Genomic DNA, 14,625 nt, shown 5'->3' on the forward strand with positions numbered 1-14,625 from the left:
TTAGTTGTGGTGATTCACACCGGAGAATACTACAAGAGGTGAAAGGTAAACATTTTTCTTGTACGTCGCATCAAATGCAACCACGTCTCCAAATACCTGGTAATCAATTTGGTTGGTGACGTCTCACCAAAACAAATGTTATAACACGCCCTCACCGTCAACAACTTCCTTGTAGTACAATACTAGATCATTTGCCTTGCACTCTCGGAGATACCTTAAGCACGATTCCGCATCTAGGCCACCCTCCCTTTGTTGCTTTGCATTTACATTGTGCATGTCCCTTGTTGTGTACGGGACATTATGATACTCGTGGATTCGCGAGACACCAATGCCCCCCTTTGTGCATGTCGTTCATCTGCTCGATGTCTGCTTCGCTCATCCTCCGATGGCCTGGGAGCATGGAAAAGAGTCACAACTCAAGAACGTGGTGGTTATGCGCGTCTGAAAAGTAGGCAACGTGCCAACGTCCTGATTCATCGTCCATGCGAAGTAGCATCCTTGCAGGGCATCCACACCGTGTCTCGGCCCTCGGCTTCTTTTGCTGGTTAGGCATTGAGTAGAACTTTGGGGATCGGTACCCTTGTCGGTGGCACACGAACTCTTGCTGTATCTTTACTTTGCCACGTTTTTCGCTTCTGGAACGTCTCGCACTGGAGCCATGGTGCTTTGCATATTGCTGGTAGAACTCAAATGCAATGTCAACATCTAAAAAATTAAAGCGGAGAACCTCCTCCTCGCTCGAGATAAAAAAATCAATCCAACCTATCGATTCGCCGGAATCAAAAGCATACAAGTCATCATCCGCATAATTGTCAGACATTCCTCCAACGCCGTCCAAATTGTCTTCCAATTCAACCGAATCCCCATTGTCGACATCAGCCTCTGCATGATTGTCGTGTTTTGTTTCATCTTCCTGAAAGTCATACTCGTCTGACTCCATCCCTGCAAAGCCTTCGCCCTCAAACGATCCAACACCGTGGTCTGCTCCGTCGCACATTTCTGCTTCCTCAGCGGCACGCACGCCCACAGTGGTATCTTCATCCCCGGTAACTGATAAACCACTATTTTATTATTTATATTGTGTTTAATTGAGTGGTTTTTATCAAGCCTTTGCACACTTATTCATACTATTCGCATGTTTTACTTTTCTTCCAGATTTTGTGCTATGATTGAAAACATGCTTCTTTGGGCTTTAAATTTGCTATATTTAATCCTCTTTTATTACCATTCGATGCCTTGATATGTGTGTTAAGTGATTTCAGAGATTACAGGGCAAGAATGGCTCAGAGGATGGAAAGGAAGCATGCAAAGTGGAAGGAATACAAGAAGTTGAAGAAATTGCTAAGCTGTCCAGCTTGACCTCTTTGCACTCAAACAATCATAACTTGAGTTACAGATGTCCAAATGATGTGGTTCCAGTTGTGTTGAAAAGCTAACATCCGGGGCTTCGCAATGATATATAATTTTCTATATCTGCCTCAAAGTTAGGTGACGCGGACGCGCACGCGTCGCATATGCGAATTTCAATCCACGCAAACGCGTGGACGATGCCTCCGCGTCACTTTGCCGCGATCTATACGTACCAGATTTTGAAATTAGTGATTTATGGGCTGTTTCTGACCCAGTTTTCAACCCAGAAAGCACAGATTAGAGGCTATAAAGTGAGGGAATGCATCCATACTACAGACAACATACATTCATTCATAATACACACTTTTCACAATTTAGATGTAATTTTTAGAGAGAGAGGCTCTCTCCTCTCTCTTAGAATTTAGGATTAGGATTTCTATTAAGATTAGGATTCCTCTTAAAGGATTTAGGATTTCAACTCTTCATCAGGTTCAATATTCCTTTTACTTTATATTTCTCTTTTACTTTCAGATACTTTAATGCTTGTATTACTTATGTTGCCTATTTGGCTTATGAACCATTCATGTTAGGATTTTCTTTATTTGATATAAATTGAGGTATCTAAGACTTATATGTTATGGATGCTTTGGCTTTATCCAAATTATTTTCATTCTTTTGGCTTTGGTTGATTAATTGGTAACTCTTGAGTTGTCAAACTCATCGTGATTGATAATTGATATCTTTGCTGATTAATTTAGATTCCTATAACTCTAGTCTTTCCTCAGGAGTTGACTAGGACTTTAGGTGTTAAATTGATTTGTCCACTTAACTGACCTCCATAGTTAGAGGTTGACTTGGTGGTAGCAAAAATATAATTCTCATCACCATTGATAAGGACAACTAGGATAGGACTTCTAGTTTTCATACCTTGCCAAGAGATTTCTTTGTTATTAATATATTAATTTCTGCGATCCACTTCTCTTGTTCCAAACCTTTTCAAAACCCAAAATCACTGTTTTCCATAACCAATAGTAAAACACACTTCCCTGCAATTCCTTGAGAAGACGACTGGCGACATGCACGCCCCTAGGGTATCTTCATCCTCAGCTACCCTATGCTAAACAACAACAATGCAGTAATTTAGCGAAACACGCAAAATTGGGGGATGTCCTTCAAAGAAAATTGCAGAGCTATGACGAAACAAAAGGGGATATTTGGAAATCAAGTGAAGGGTGATAATACAACGGGTACCTTCTTTCCATTGATGGAGACGGCAAAGCCATCAACTGCCAAAGACAGCCGACAATGCAGATCAGGTACCGTCGTCGTCAGAGGTGAAGCTGTTTGTGTGCTTGGATCTGCCTAAACAGAATCGTTAACACTGAACACTTTCTCAATCCCAAAAAAAGGACATTTCGTGGTTCAAAAACTGCGAATCTCATTGGATGAGTCGCTGGAAAAGGACACTGCCGAAGCCACCATGGCTAAGTTGGGGGCGGGAGAAGAAGTTAGCTGAGTCGTTCTCGGTGGTGGAGATAGGAAGGGACGGTGCGATTGCAACGGAGGAGAAGGGGAGGAAGAAAACCTGAGCTGGAGGAGGAGTTAGCGGGAGTATTAGTTGTTAACTAAACTTTGAGTGTCAAACTAATTTTAGAATTAAGTTAAATGTATTTATTTTAAAAATTGAAAACTTGACCCCTCTATTTTATACGAAATTTTAGAAAACACCCAACAAAAACAAGTATTTATATTCTCGCACTACCTAGTTGACTGGTGCGCCAAACACGATTTTAACATTTCGGTGCGCTAACAGGAAGTGCATATCAAATCCGTGCCCGTCTTTCTATCTTTACTTGGAGGTTTTGAGTTTTACTTTTAACTTTAAAAAAGAAAAAAAACTGTTCAAGGTATTTGAATCATTTGGTGGAGTCCCGCCAATGTTGTTAGGTTCATTTAGTTTTTAACTTGGGAATATTTTCGGAAATGAAATTGATATGTACCTATTGTGACCTCTTTGAAATAACTTATTAAATATATATATCGTACTAATTATGTATTTTCATGCATGATTTATGTTTTGATTGATTTTGTCGGTTATTAGTCCTAATACATCCAGTTAGCCAAACTACTCCTCAAATTACTATGTTTTGGATAGACACATGTTACGAAGTTAACTTATTTGTGAATTTTGGCTGAACCTTTTTGGTAGAATGCGATGAAATGCATGATTACCACGTTTGTAGAAATATAATTCAGTTTAAAAGGAAAGAAAAAAGGAATGTACAATTTTCCACGTTGCTTCCGTTTTGTTTACCCATTTTTATGCCAGTTGAATTGGTATCGAGGTAACACTTCACTCGGTATAAATCCGTGAAATTGAATTTTAAAATAATAGTATATATTCATTTTGGTTCTCAAAAAATTTTAGACTGGACACTTTAGTCTCTAACTAAAATTAATTATTCGATTGGTCTCTAACAATTAATTCCGTCAGTCACTTAGGTTCTTTATTTCGTTATTTCTAACGGAGGACAAAATAGTCCCTAACAACTCTAATAGAGGACAAAATGTCTCTAATCTCCTCTGTTCGAAAACAGCACTGTTCTCTCCCAATTTCCATCATATTTCGCATAACACTAACAGTTTAACATTGTAACTTCAAACTACACAATGCACACTCTATAAATTTAATGTTCACAAGAAAAAAATCATCAACTTGTTCTCAACCAATTCATACTCAGAAAACTAATGTCTGTGTCTCTCAGTTGTTGTCTTCGATGGATCCCATGAATCCAGACAGCAAGTCTGATTAGTTAAGACTCGTCGTCGTCGTTGCCATCTCCCTCTTCCTCTGTCCTAACATCTCCATGACCATATTGTCCACCACTCCGATCGCTTCCTTCAACTTTTTCTCTGAAACAATGTTTAGTAATCGCTTTAGTTTCCATATGAGCGGTGTCTGCCAACTTGGACTCTGAGAAAGAAGGAATGAAGCACTCGGTGTCTATTTCAAATGAGAATTTGCATATGATGTCGAAGGAGAATCTTCTCATGATGTTCTAATGTTCAACAATCTATATTGCTTGCCAGAGAGTGGAGAAAGGCGTGCCCTTGGAATAGTTGTGGAACTTGGTCTTGAGGATGTCGTGGACGTTGTCGGGGTTGGAGGTGATGTTGTGAAAGATGTGGAAGTGGATGCTTTTAGTGGGTGAAGCGCAGTCACAAAAATTTAGGAAGTGTGTGATCCATGACATGTTGAGGTAGGTGCGATACGTGTAACAATTACACCATGGCTTAATCTTGGAGTTAAAGAGGACGGAGGAAAAGATTGAAAAGAAGATTGTGAATGTGAAAAAGGAGAGTATGAATGTTAGGGCTATGCGAGATATGATAAAAATTGGAGAAGAACAGTGTCGTTTTCGAATAAAGGGGTCAGGAATCATTTTGTCCCTTGTTAGAGTTGTCAGAGACCATTTTGTCCCATATTAGAGTTTTCAGTGACCATTTTGTCTTCCATTAGAGTTGAAGGAGTCAAGGACCTAAGTGGCTGATGGAATTAATTTTTAAGGACCAATCGAATCTTTAATTTTAGTTAGGAACTAAAATGTCTGATTTAAAATTCTTTGAGTACCAAAATAGGTATATACTCTTAAAATAAAATTATGGATATTAGTGTTCTTCGTTTTTTGGACTCTGGATATTAGTGTTTAATATGCAATACTCAATAAAGAAAAACACTTACAAAAAAGCATATTGTATTCCACATTGCTTCCACGTTTTTCACATCTACTCATAGTTAGATGTACCCCACCCAAAAAAAAAGAAGTAATTATCTAAATCAATCTCCAAAATTTTAGAATCGGACATTTTAGTTCCCAACAAAAATTAATACACAAATCAATAGAGAAAATTAATAATTTTATTTTATTTTTGGACAAAAGATTATTATGTCTAATAGAGAAAAACGTTTGAGATTGATTTGTACATTAGCTTTTCTTGGGAACTAAAATATCCGTTTTTTAAATCTTTAGGGATTAATATGGATAATTACTCTACCGAAAAATGAACTGAAGATTGATTTGTCTGCCAGAGTAAAACCTTGGGATTGATCTGTGTATTAATTTTTCTTGTGGACTAAAATGTCCGATTTTAAAATTCTTAGGGATTAATCTGGATAATTACTCAAAAGGAACAAAAAAACTATTCTAGGTTGGTGTTCAAGAGTAAAATATGATACATTTTTATGATCTAGTATTTCCAGCAGTGGATCCAGATGGTGACTTGGCTAGTGACCAAACAGGACTAAGATCTGATGAGGCAATATGGTTGGTTTCCGGCATATCTGAGAGGTTATTCAGTCTGGTTTGGGCCTGATAATACCCACTGTTGCTGCTTCCTCCAAACATGAGTTGTTGCTGTTGCTGTTGCTGGAAGAATGCTGGGATCTTGTGCTGCTGCTGCTCGCTCATCTGAAAAGCCAATTTTGATGTTGAAAGGTCGTGCTGCTGTTGTTGTTGAGACATTGCCATATGATGTTGCTGCTGCTGAAGATGATTGTCATTCATATCAAAACGCAAGTTTAAGGTAGAAAGATCTTGCTGCTGAGACGTTGCTACATGAGGATGCTGCATGCCTTGCCCTTGCCCTTGCTCCTGTTCCACAGTAAACAGTGATGGATGAGAGCTATACATAATCAGCAAAATAGCGAGCTAAGTTTAGCAATTCAAAGCTTGACAACCTGAGGGTGCATCTGGGGTTGCGGCTGTAATTGTGACTGCGATTGTGGCAGAGGCTGAGGCTGAGGTGCAGCATCTGCAAGTTTGGCTAGATATGTCAAGTTGTGCTGAAGCTTCGCTAGACATCTGTATCAATGTAAGCCAGTTGAGAAGGCAAAATTGAGACAAGTTACTTTTGCAAGTTGCAATACAACCATATTCCAATGACTACAATTTTTATCATATGCAAAGAAGCAGCATGTAAGGTGTTACAATAAAATAAATAAATAGATATGAGTTGCAAGACAATGTTGAGAGCTCATTGTTTAAAGCTACATCTGATAACAGACACGCCATCTCATAAATAGAATTGTAGCCTCTTCTTTTACTCAAAACACCCCAGGTATTACTCAAAATTCTTCCCACATTAATCCTTGTCTAAATCTTCTGAGTTCCACTACATCGGATTATATGTTCTGTAATCTAAGATATACTTTGGTAGTCGTTTCTCTCAGGTAAGTAAAGATTGAAATTTATCAACTGAAACACAGCTTGCAATAATGCATATGCTAACGGCCTTACAAAGTGATTCACAAGTCACAACCCCACATGGAGAAATTGAAGGTTTCAAAGTTGCCAGAGAGTAGGTATTCAAGAGAATGAAGAAGTATATAGAAAGTGCTATGTACCAAAAAACAATAGATAATGTTTTAGATTTCCATGAGAAAAATTTAAAAGAAAAATGCAACTGAAACCACTGGGCACCACCAAGAAAAAAAAAAATCAGTACAAAAGAAAGGAAGAAACAAGGGCTACTAACTGGGAAGCTTCAGCAAACTTCCCCTGATTTTGACCATCCATTGTTGCCATTATCAGCTCCTTATTCTCCTCCAAGTACTGTCCCAAGTACAAGAACAAAAAAAAGGGAAAAAGAGAGAGAAATGGTAGTTATATATAAGAATATAAGATAAGCTAACATAGACTCTAATGAGCACTGTTTCAATTAAATATGAAAACTTTCAAATGCATTATACACTGGCATGACATTTGACCGAAAATTCTTTCACCCCATAATCCTAAGAAGATGCTGATGCCTCATGGGTTAGAGAAAGGAATAAGCACAAAAAACACCACACAACACCACCCCCATAATGAATGTACTCAACAAAGTAATCTCATACAAAGCAACTTACATAAATAGTGTTATGATGTTATCAAGTACATTTGATTCAATAAAGAAGGAAAATTTGACGATAGCAGGAAGCAAAATAAATAACTTAGGGTACAAGGAAAGAGAATGACGTCAGCACCATAAACATCTGAATTCTGAGGCTATTCAATGAGCATAAATCAAACAAGAAAAGTTCAAAACAATAAAAAGATGACATTTTTATAAAACCCCAATCCGAGATAAGAATAATGCGCGGAAACAAATCCAGAACGTTAAACATCTTGATGTGAAACGGGTAATGAAGCAGAGAAATGATTGATGGGAAAAAAGTTGCCACCTTTTGGATCATCTCTGTTGAGAGTGGAGGTGAAGGATCACCGTTGAACATTTTCGATGTTAGTCTTCAGAAAAACACCGAAACCCTAACCCTAGTTGCTACCCCACAGAAATCAAATCAGTATACGGAAGAAGCTCAAATGTTGCAGTGTTTTCTGCGAATGTGAAGGGGAATAGCGCGTTTCTACGAACACAGCCTACGTTATGCTGCAATGTGCAACGTCTTCAAAACGCTGTCGCGCACCTCATTCGGCCAACCTGATTCCCAATTCTAAAACAGTACAGCCCAAAGTCCATTACCATTATGATACTGCCCATTAATGGGCTTGTTATTATTGAGCTTTTGGGCCCATAATTTGAATCAAGCCCATTTAAAATGAAAATAGAAATAAGAGTGATACACTGAGCAAGACCAAAAAAAAAAAAGAGTGATACAGTGATACTATCTTTTTATTATTAACAAATTAATTAATATTTATTGCGTTATGCGTGCGACTGTGCAATTGAGTGACTGAAAAGTCTGAAAACTAAGAGAGAAAGAGCGAAAGGGAAAGGGGGAAAATGGGGTATGTGCTTCGAGTGAGAATGGCTTCGTTCTTCAGCGGCGCTGCAATTGCGTCGTTTGCAGGTTTCTATATCCTCCACAGGGATTACAAAATTGCACACGAATCCTTTGCGAACCAGGTACCTACATCCAATTTAAGCTTTTTCGATATATTTGGGCTTCAAAGGAATACTGTGATTGGAGATTTCACTTTTGTAGAGACTCTTGTTGCAATTGTTTGGTTCTTATTGTGTTCATAGTTTGGTTCTCTGAATAGTGAATACATACATGTAAATCTATTGTGCAATCTGTTATAGTGAACCGGAGAGTTAGAAATTTCCAGGTGCGTGGGGTGGCCTTTCATTTGTTCGAATTTTCGATGATAAAATGCATAGCCTTTATTATAATAATGGTGTTATATGCTTTGATATTCGGACATAACTTCTGGGGAAATTGAATGGACCAAGTTTTCTTATTGACCTTAGATGATGAAGAATGAAATCTAAAATAATTAATCTATTTATTCTCCGTTATGTGATTTGGGTGTGAGTGGCAAATACCAAGGTAACAAACTCGAGAGTTCAACTATACTCCGTAGGGCGGATCTTAAACTCGTAGAGTTTAGGGTTTACTTGTAAAATCATAAATTCGATTTTGAGGCCTAAACTAGCTTGGATCATGAGTTAACTTGATGTTTCATACATAAGCTTTTGGAGGCATGTAAGTTTTCTTAATGACGGATGCAGTGGGAGATGCAAAGTATCATCATTACTTATTGTTGTCTCTTAATGAATGTGTTATGTGACGGGTTAACTTGTTTGCTACAAGGTATTTTAGATTTCTTTATCTGAATTATTCCTCCAAGTTAATTAGAGTAGAACACATCAATTACCAAATTCTGTTTTATTTTATTTGTTCTTTCTATCTTGTGTGGCAAAGAATGGTCATAACTCCTTAAAGTTTCACATGATTCTCATCCTGCTTTTCGTGCTCCTTAGGTGGGTATCAATTGATAAGCCCGTGTCCAGTGTCCAATGAACCCAATCGTTGAAATTCAGGATACCCTCATTTATCTTCTAAAATTTATTAAACATGGGGGCGTTGTTCAATTGCATGACACAGTTTCATAGTTAGCTCTGGAATTTGTGATAGCAAATCTTTAAACATGCTCTTTGATATGCAAGAGTCAGTGTTTTCTGTTTCTCCTATAAATTCGGCTTGCTTCAACTGTAAATCCTGAAATGCATATTAGCAATCATCATCTCTCTCCCTTTATGTTCTTGCATTGAAGTTTATAACATAAGTGAGCTTTCTAAGAAAATTGGATTTGGAATTTCAATGCACATTCTAATTGATGGCTGAGATTTCTGTGCTGTTGCAGATGAAAAACCTCCATGAATCACTAGACAGCCGAATTTCTGCCTTGGAGAAACTCAGACACACTGAAAACTCAAAACAGGTGGAAGCATCAGAATAGGCTTCCAAACTGAGCCATACATTGTAGTTAATTGTTTCGATAAAAAAAAAAGGAAAGAAAAAGACATTGCTTCATGTACTACTTACTATGAAATGTGGCTTTTGTATGTTTAATGTTGTCAGCAATAAGTTATACTAACTCATTTTTATGGCACCTCATCTAGCTGAAACAATTTAGTGTGAAGATTGCGCATCAGTTCTGTATTCAAATTGTATTTTGGAATTTGGATTATTTTTTCTGATCTTAGAGCGTTTAGTCTAATCGTAATTATTTGTCGTGATTAATTAATATGTAACATTGGTGGCATTAAAGTTTAAAGTTAATATTCAAATTTCATGTTTTGTGGCTGGAAATGAAAAAATGAATATATATTAGTATATCATACATTTCATTTTCTACTGGAGTTTTTGTTAAAAGTCTTATTCAATTATTGTGACTCTAACATGTAGTTTGATAGATATTTTTTATTAATGTGTCATTTTTTCCGAAATTTATTATCAAAATGTTATATTTTTAACTAATTATCAGATGTTTTTTTTTTGTTATAGTAACAATTAATTTGTTATTTTATTTTTAATTTGTTTATCGTAATATAAGAGTGGATAATTTGTTTTTAAAGTGTATTTGGGATTTTTTTAAATAAAATAAAAAATGTTTTACTTGACGCAAGTTCGTTGTTCCCTCAGCAAACCTTGGCATTTTTCACAACGTTCGCTATACTTCTCGGCGAACTTTGAGTCGCCTCGTTAATAAAATCCTACTGAAACTGGTTGGTCACAAAAATCACTACTAATATTTCATTCTTCTTTTATTTTTCAATTTCTCTCTATTATGTGCAATGTTTGAAATTTTATTATTGTCTATTCACTATAATAGTGAAATAGTATATGATCAAGATGGATCTAGTGTAGTTAGTTCTGCTCAACCGACTTAAAGTAAAAAGTTTAACAAAGTTGAAGAATTTGATAGTGCACGTCATTGGTCAACAACACACGAAGAGAGTGAAAAAAATCTATTATAAATATTTGATGGAAGTAGATAACACTTTGTTTTACAAAAGGTATATTCGTACTATTCATAGATTACAATTGTTATTATTAATTTGTTATTTTATAATTTGACAAGGTTTTATGCTTTTTGTAATCAAGTATCGGTTACGCGATGACGAAGACAAACGTCTTATAAGGCTCTAGTACAACCGTTGGACAAATGTTTCATCTGCTATAATTATTTGTTTTTCTAGTTGACTTGTGTGGAGGGACTTCTATGGATGATGATACCCCTTTTACTTTAAGTGGGGCAATTAAAAGAAATATTAGAAGGACATAATTGACCTAAATATGCTACCTGATGGTAGTCAAGAGGGGTCAACATATATTCACAACGATCAAAGTAGATCTAACCATAAACATAGGAGTTCTCTAAGGAGGTGTGGAGAATCAATTTGGTTACTGTTCATACCCTGGTCCAACACCATGGCCCAGGTCCAAATAAGATAAAAAAAAGCCCAATCCCTAGATTGGCCTCCCCACGTAATCGACCTCCACAGAAGAGGTCGGATTCGACACAGACTTCACCCCAAGGAAGTCGGGAGTCAAGATTAGCTGGCAGATAACCCTTATTCAAATAAGTAACTGCCCCTAAAATCTCTCAACCCACTTCCGGAAGTCATATCTCAACTTCCCTAAGATAAAGGGACGGTTATCCTCCTTAAAAGGTGAAACTACTCCAACGGTGGTTATTGGTTCACCACTATAAATACACTGACACCCCTCAAGTATCTCTAAGTCCCAATATTCTCTAAACCTACTTAGCCCCCTAGCTAACTTAGGCATCGGAATGTCTTTGCAAGTACCACCCCTATTCCTTCCATACACACAAGTCGGACGGCGGCTCTCTGACGCGAACTTGGTCGGAGACCTCCTCCTTCAAACGATTTGGCCAACCTACAAGTCCAGCCCATTAATCTCCGGTTACCCAAAGTAACATTGGCGCCATTGCCGGGGACCCGAGAGATCGACCAGTGATGGAGGACAATTTACACGAAGACGGAAACACAGCATCTGATTCTGAACAAGAGAATCAGGATGTTGGAAACCACGACGAAAATATGGACACTCATCAAGGAGTGACCAACCATCATAAAGAAGGCACTTCAGGAGTCAAGGACCTGAAGGTAAACAACTCTGAAGGGCGCAAATCAGGAAAGGAGCGATAACCCCATGCAGCTGATTTCATGGGATTGTTCCACGGCCACCAAGGGCGCCTGGAACAGTTGGAACAAGAGCTGGAGCGACAGCAAGAGGCAGAGAGAAACTTGAGGAACAAGATTGAGCGACAAAAAGAGCTAGAGGAAAAGTTCTTAAGGCTGGAGTCTGCTCTTAAAAGTCAAAATTCTTGTAGCGATCGAGAAGATTCTCCCTTAAGAGGAGAGGATCCGTTTAGCGAGGACATCATGAGGGTAAAAGTTCCAAGGAACTTCAAAAGCCCTGATATGGACCTCTACGACGGAACCACTGATCCAAAGCATCATTTAAGCAATTTCAAAAGTCGGATGTACTTGGCTGACTCTTTTGATGCTACTCGCTACAAAGCTTTTCTGACAACTCTCACCAAAGCAGCGATGAAGTGGTTCGATAGTCTCCCTCCGAGGTCGGTCACTAGTTTCGACGACCTCTCGCAGAAGTTCCTCATGCGATTCTCGATCCAAAAGGATAAAGTAAAGCACGCACCGAGTCTCCTGGGAGTAAAGCAGGAGGTCGGAGAACCTTTAAGGGACTACATGAAAAGGTTCAACAAAGCGTGCTTGGAGATCCAAGACCTACCCACGGAGGCAGTGATTATGGGCCTAGTAAATGGACTTCGAGAAGGTCCTTTCTCCCAGTCCATCTCGAAAAGGCACCCGACCTCCCTGAGTGATGTACAGGAGAGAGCTGAGAAGTACATCAACATGGAGGAAAATGCCCGACTTCGAGAACCAAATTGGCGACCTGGGCACTCTCACTCATCAAAAGAGAAAAAGAGAGAACCCAAGAAAAAAGAGGAGGCCGACCCTGAGAGGCCTAGGAGATACCACTCTTATACTCCTCTACGAGTTTCCCTAGTTGATGTCTACAGGAAAATTTGTCATACTGAAAGACTACCTCCCCCTAGGCCCATCAAAAATAAAAAGGGGGGAGTCGTGACAACTACTGTGAGTACCATAAGCTATATGGTCACTCAAAAAATGATTGTTACGACCTTAAAAATGTGATAGAAAAGCTGGCAAAAGAAAGCGAGACGACAAGGACCGAAGAGACCCACCGCCACAGACCCCGGAAAGACATATACACATGATCTCGGGAGGATTTGGTGGAGGCAGCCTCACAAAGTCATCTCACAAGAGGCATTTGAAAGAATTCTACGAGGTCGGGAGCTTCCCAACCATTTCTTTTACTAAAGAATATGGGTAAGGCATCATTCATGGACATGATGATCCAGTTGTAGTAACAATAATCCTTGCCAATGCCCATCTTCACAGAACCCTGGTGGATCAGAAAAGCTCAGCTGACATCCTATTCAAACCGGCGTTCGATAAGTTGGGATTGGATGAAAAGGAGTTGAGAGCTTACCCTGACAACCTATATGGGTTGGGGGATACACCAATAAAACCACTAGGATTCATACCCCCACATACAACTTTTGGAAAAGGGGAAAAATCAAAACTCCGAGTATCGACTTCATAGTCGTCGATGTGGGTTCAGCCTACAATGTCCTAATAGACAGAACTACCCTAAATCGGCTCGGAGTAGTGGTGTCCACCCCCACCTTTGCATGAAATTCCCAACACCAGAGGGAATAGCAACCATTAGGGGAGACCAGAAGTTGGAAAGAAAATGCTACAATGAAAGCCTAAACCTAAGAGGAAAGGGCAAGGAGGTGCACACCATCGAGCTAGGAGGAGTCTGAGCTAAGGAAGAATTGCGACCACAACCTGGGGGAAAGACTGAAGATGTGCAGGTCGGGAAAGAGGAAGGAAAAAATACCAACATAGGGGCTAACCTGAACGAAGGATTGAAGCAGAAGCTTATAAGGCTCCTACAAGAGAATTCCGACCTCTTCGCCTGGAAAGCCTCTGACATGCCAGGTATAGATCCCGAGCTCATGTCACATAAACTGTCGGTGTACCCCTGATGAGCGGATAATTTGTACGCTTTTTGGCATTGTTTTTAGTATGTTTTAGTTAGTTTTTACTCTGTTTTTATTAGTTTTTAGTTAAAATTCACTTTTCTGGACTTTACTATGAGTTTGTGTGTTTTTCTGTGATTTTAGGTATTTTCTGGATGAAATTGAGGGACTTGAGCAAAAATCTGATTCAGAGGCTGAAAAGGACTGCAGATGCTGTTGGATTCTGACCTCCCTGCACTCGAAGTGGATTTTCTGGAGCTACAGAAACCCAATTGGCGCGCTCTCAACTGCGTTGGAAAGTAGACATCCTGGGCTTTCCAGCAATGTATAATAGTCCATACTTTGCCCGAGATTTGATGGCCCAAACTGGCGTTACAAATCAGCTCAAAACTGCCCAGCGTTAAACGCCGAAACTGGCACAAGAATGGGAGTTAAACGCCCAAACTGGCATACAATGCTCAGCCCAAGTACACACCAAGTGGGCTCGGAAGTGGATTTTTACGTCGTTTACTCATTTCTGTAAACCCTAGGCTACTAGTTCTCTATAAGTAGGACCTTTTACTATTGTATTTTCATCTTTAGATCTTTGGATCTTTTGATCACATTTTGGGGGCTGGCCTCTCGGCCATGCCTAGACCTTGTTCTTATGTATTTTCAACGGTGGAGTTTCTACACACCATAGATTAAGGTGTGGAGCTTTGCTGTACCTCGAGTATTAATGCAATTACTATTATTCTTCTATTCAATTCGGCTTATTCTTGTTCTAAGATATCACTTGTTCCTCAACTTGATGAATGTGATGATCCGTGACACTCATCATCATTCTCACCTATGAACGTGTGCCTGACAACCACCTCCGTTCTAT

At 38.9% G+C, this 14,625-nt stretch overlaps 4 protein-coding genes across 4 annotated transcripts; 2 read left to right on the forward strand and 2 right to left on the reverse strand.

Moving 5' to 3' along the window:
- Nucleotides 1–409: 409 nt before the first annotated feature.
- LOC107469775 (putative protein FAR1-RELATED SEQUENCE 10) lies at nucleotides 410–997 on the reverse strand. The gene has a single exon (XM_016089152.1). It carries the CDS (start codon nucleotides 995–997, stop codon nucleotides 410–412), a length of 588 nt encoding a protein of 195 aa, XP_015944638.1.
- A 4,563-nt stretch (nucleotides 998–5,560) lies between these two features.
- On the reverse strand, nucleotides 5,561–7,773 carry LOC107469793 (GRF1-interacting factor 2-like). Its single transcript, XM_016089170.3, has 4 exons — nucleotides 7,574–7,773; nucleotides 6,886–6,962; nucleotides 6,089–6,212; nucleotides 5,561–6,002 (listed from the first exon to the last, which is right to left on the reverse strand). The coding sequence occupies exons 1-4, from the start codon at nucleotides 7,622–7,624 to the stop codon at nucleotides 5,592–5,594; spliced, it is 663 nt and encodes a 220-aa protein (XP_015944656.1). The 5' UTR covers nucleotides 7,625–7,773; the 3' UTR covers nucleotides 5,561–5,591.
- A 298-nt stretch (nucleotides 7,774–8,071) lies between these two features.
- Nucleotides 8,072–9,836, forward strand: LOC107469808 (uncharacterized). Its single transcript, XM_016089186.3, has 2 exons — nucleotides 8,072–8,256; nucleotides 9,498–9,836. The coding sequence occupies exons 1-2, from the start codon at nucleotides 8,134–8,136 to the stop codon at nucleotides 9,591–9,593; spliced, it is 219 nt and encodes a 72-aa protein (XP_015944672.1). The 5' UTR covers nucleotides 8,072–8,133; the 3' UTR covers nucleotides 9,594–9,836.
- Nucleotides 9,837–11,829: 1,993 nt separating this feature from the next.
- LOC107469774 (uncharacterized) lies at nucleotides 11,830–12,846 on the forward strand. The gene has a single exon (XM_016089151.1). The coding sequence runs from the start codon at nucleotides 11,830–11,832 to the stop codon at nucleotides 12,844–12,846; it is 1,017 nt and encodes a 338-aa protein (XP_015944637.1).
- Nucleotides 12,847–14,625: the final 1,779 nt, after the last annotated feature.

Source organism: Arachis duranensis, chromosome 10, assembly GCF_000817695.3.
Source record: "Arachis duranensis cultivar V14167 chromosome 10, aradu.V14167.gnm2.J7QH, whole genome shotgun sequence".
Lineage (NCBI taxonomy): Eukaryota > Viridiplantae > Streptophyta > Magnoliopsida > Fabales > Fabaceae > Arachis > Arachis duranensis.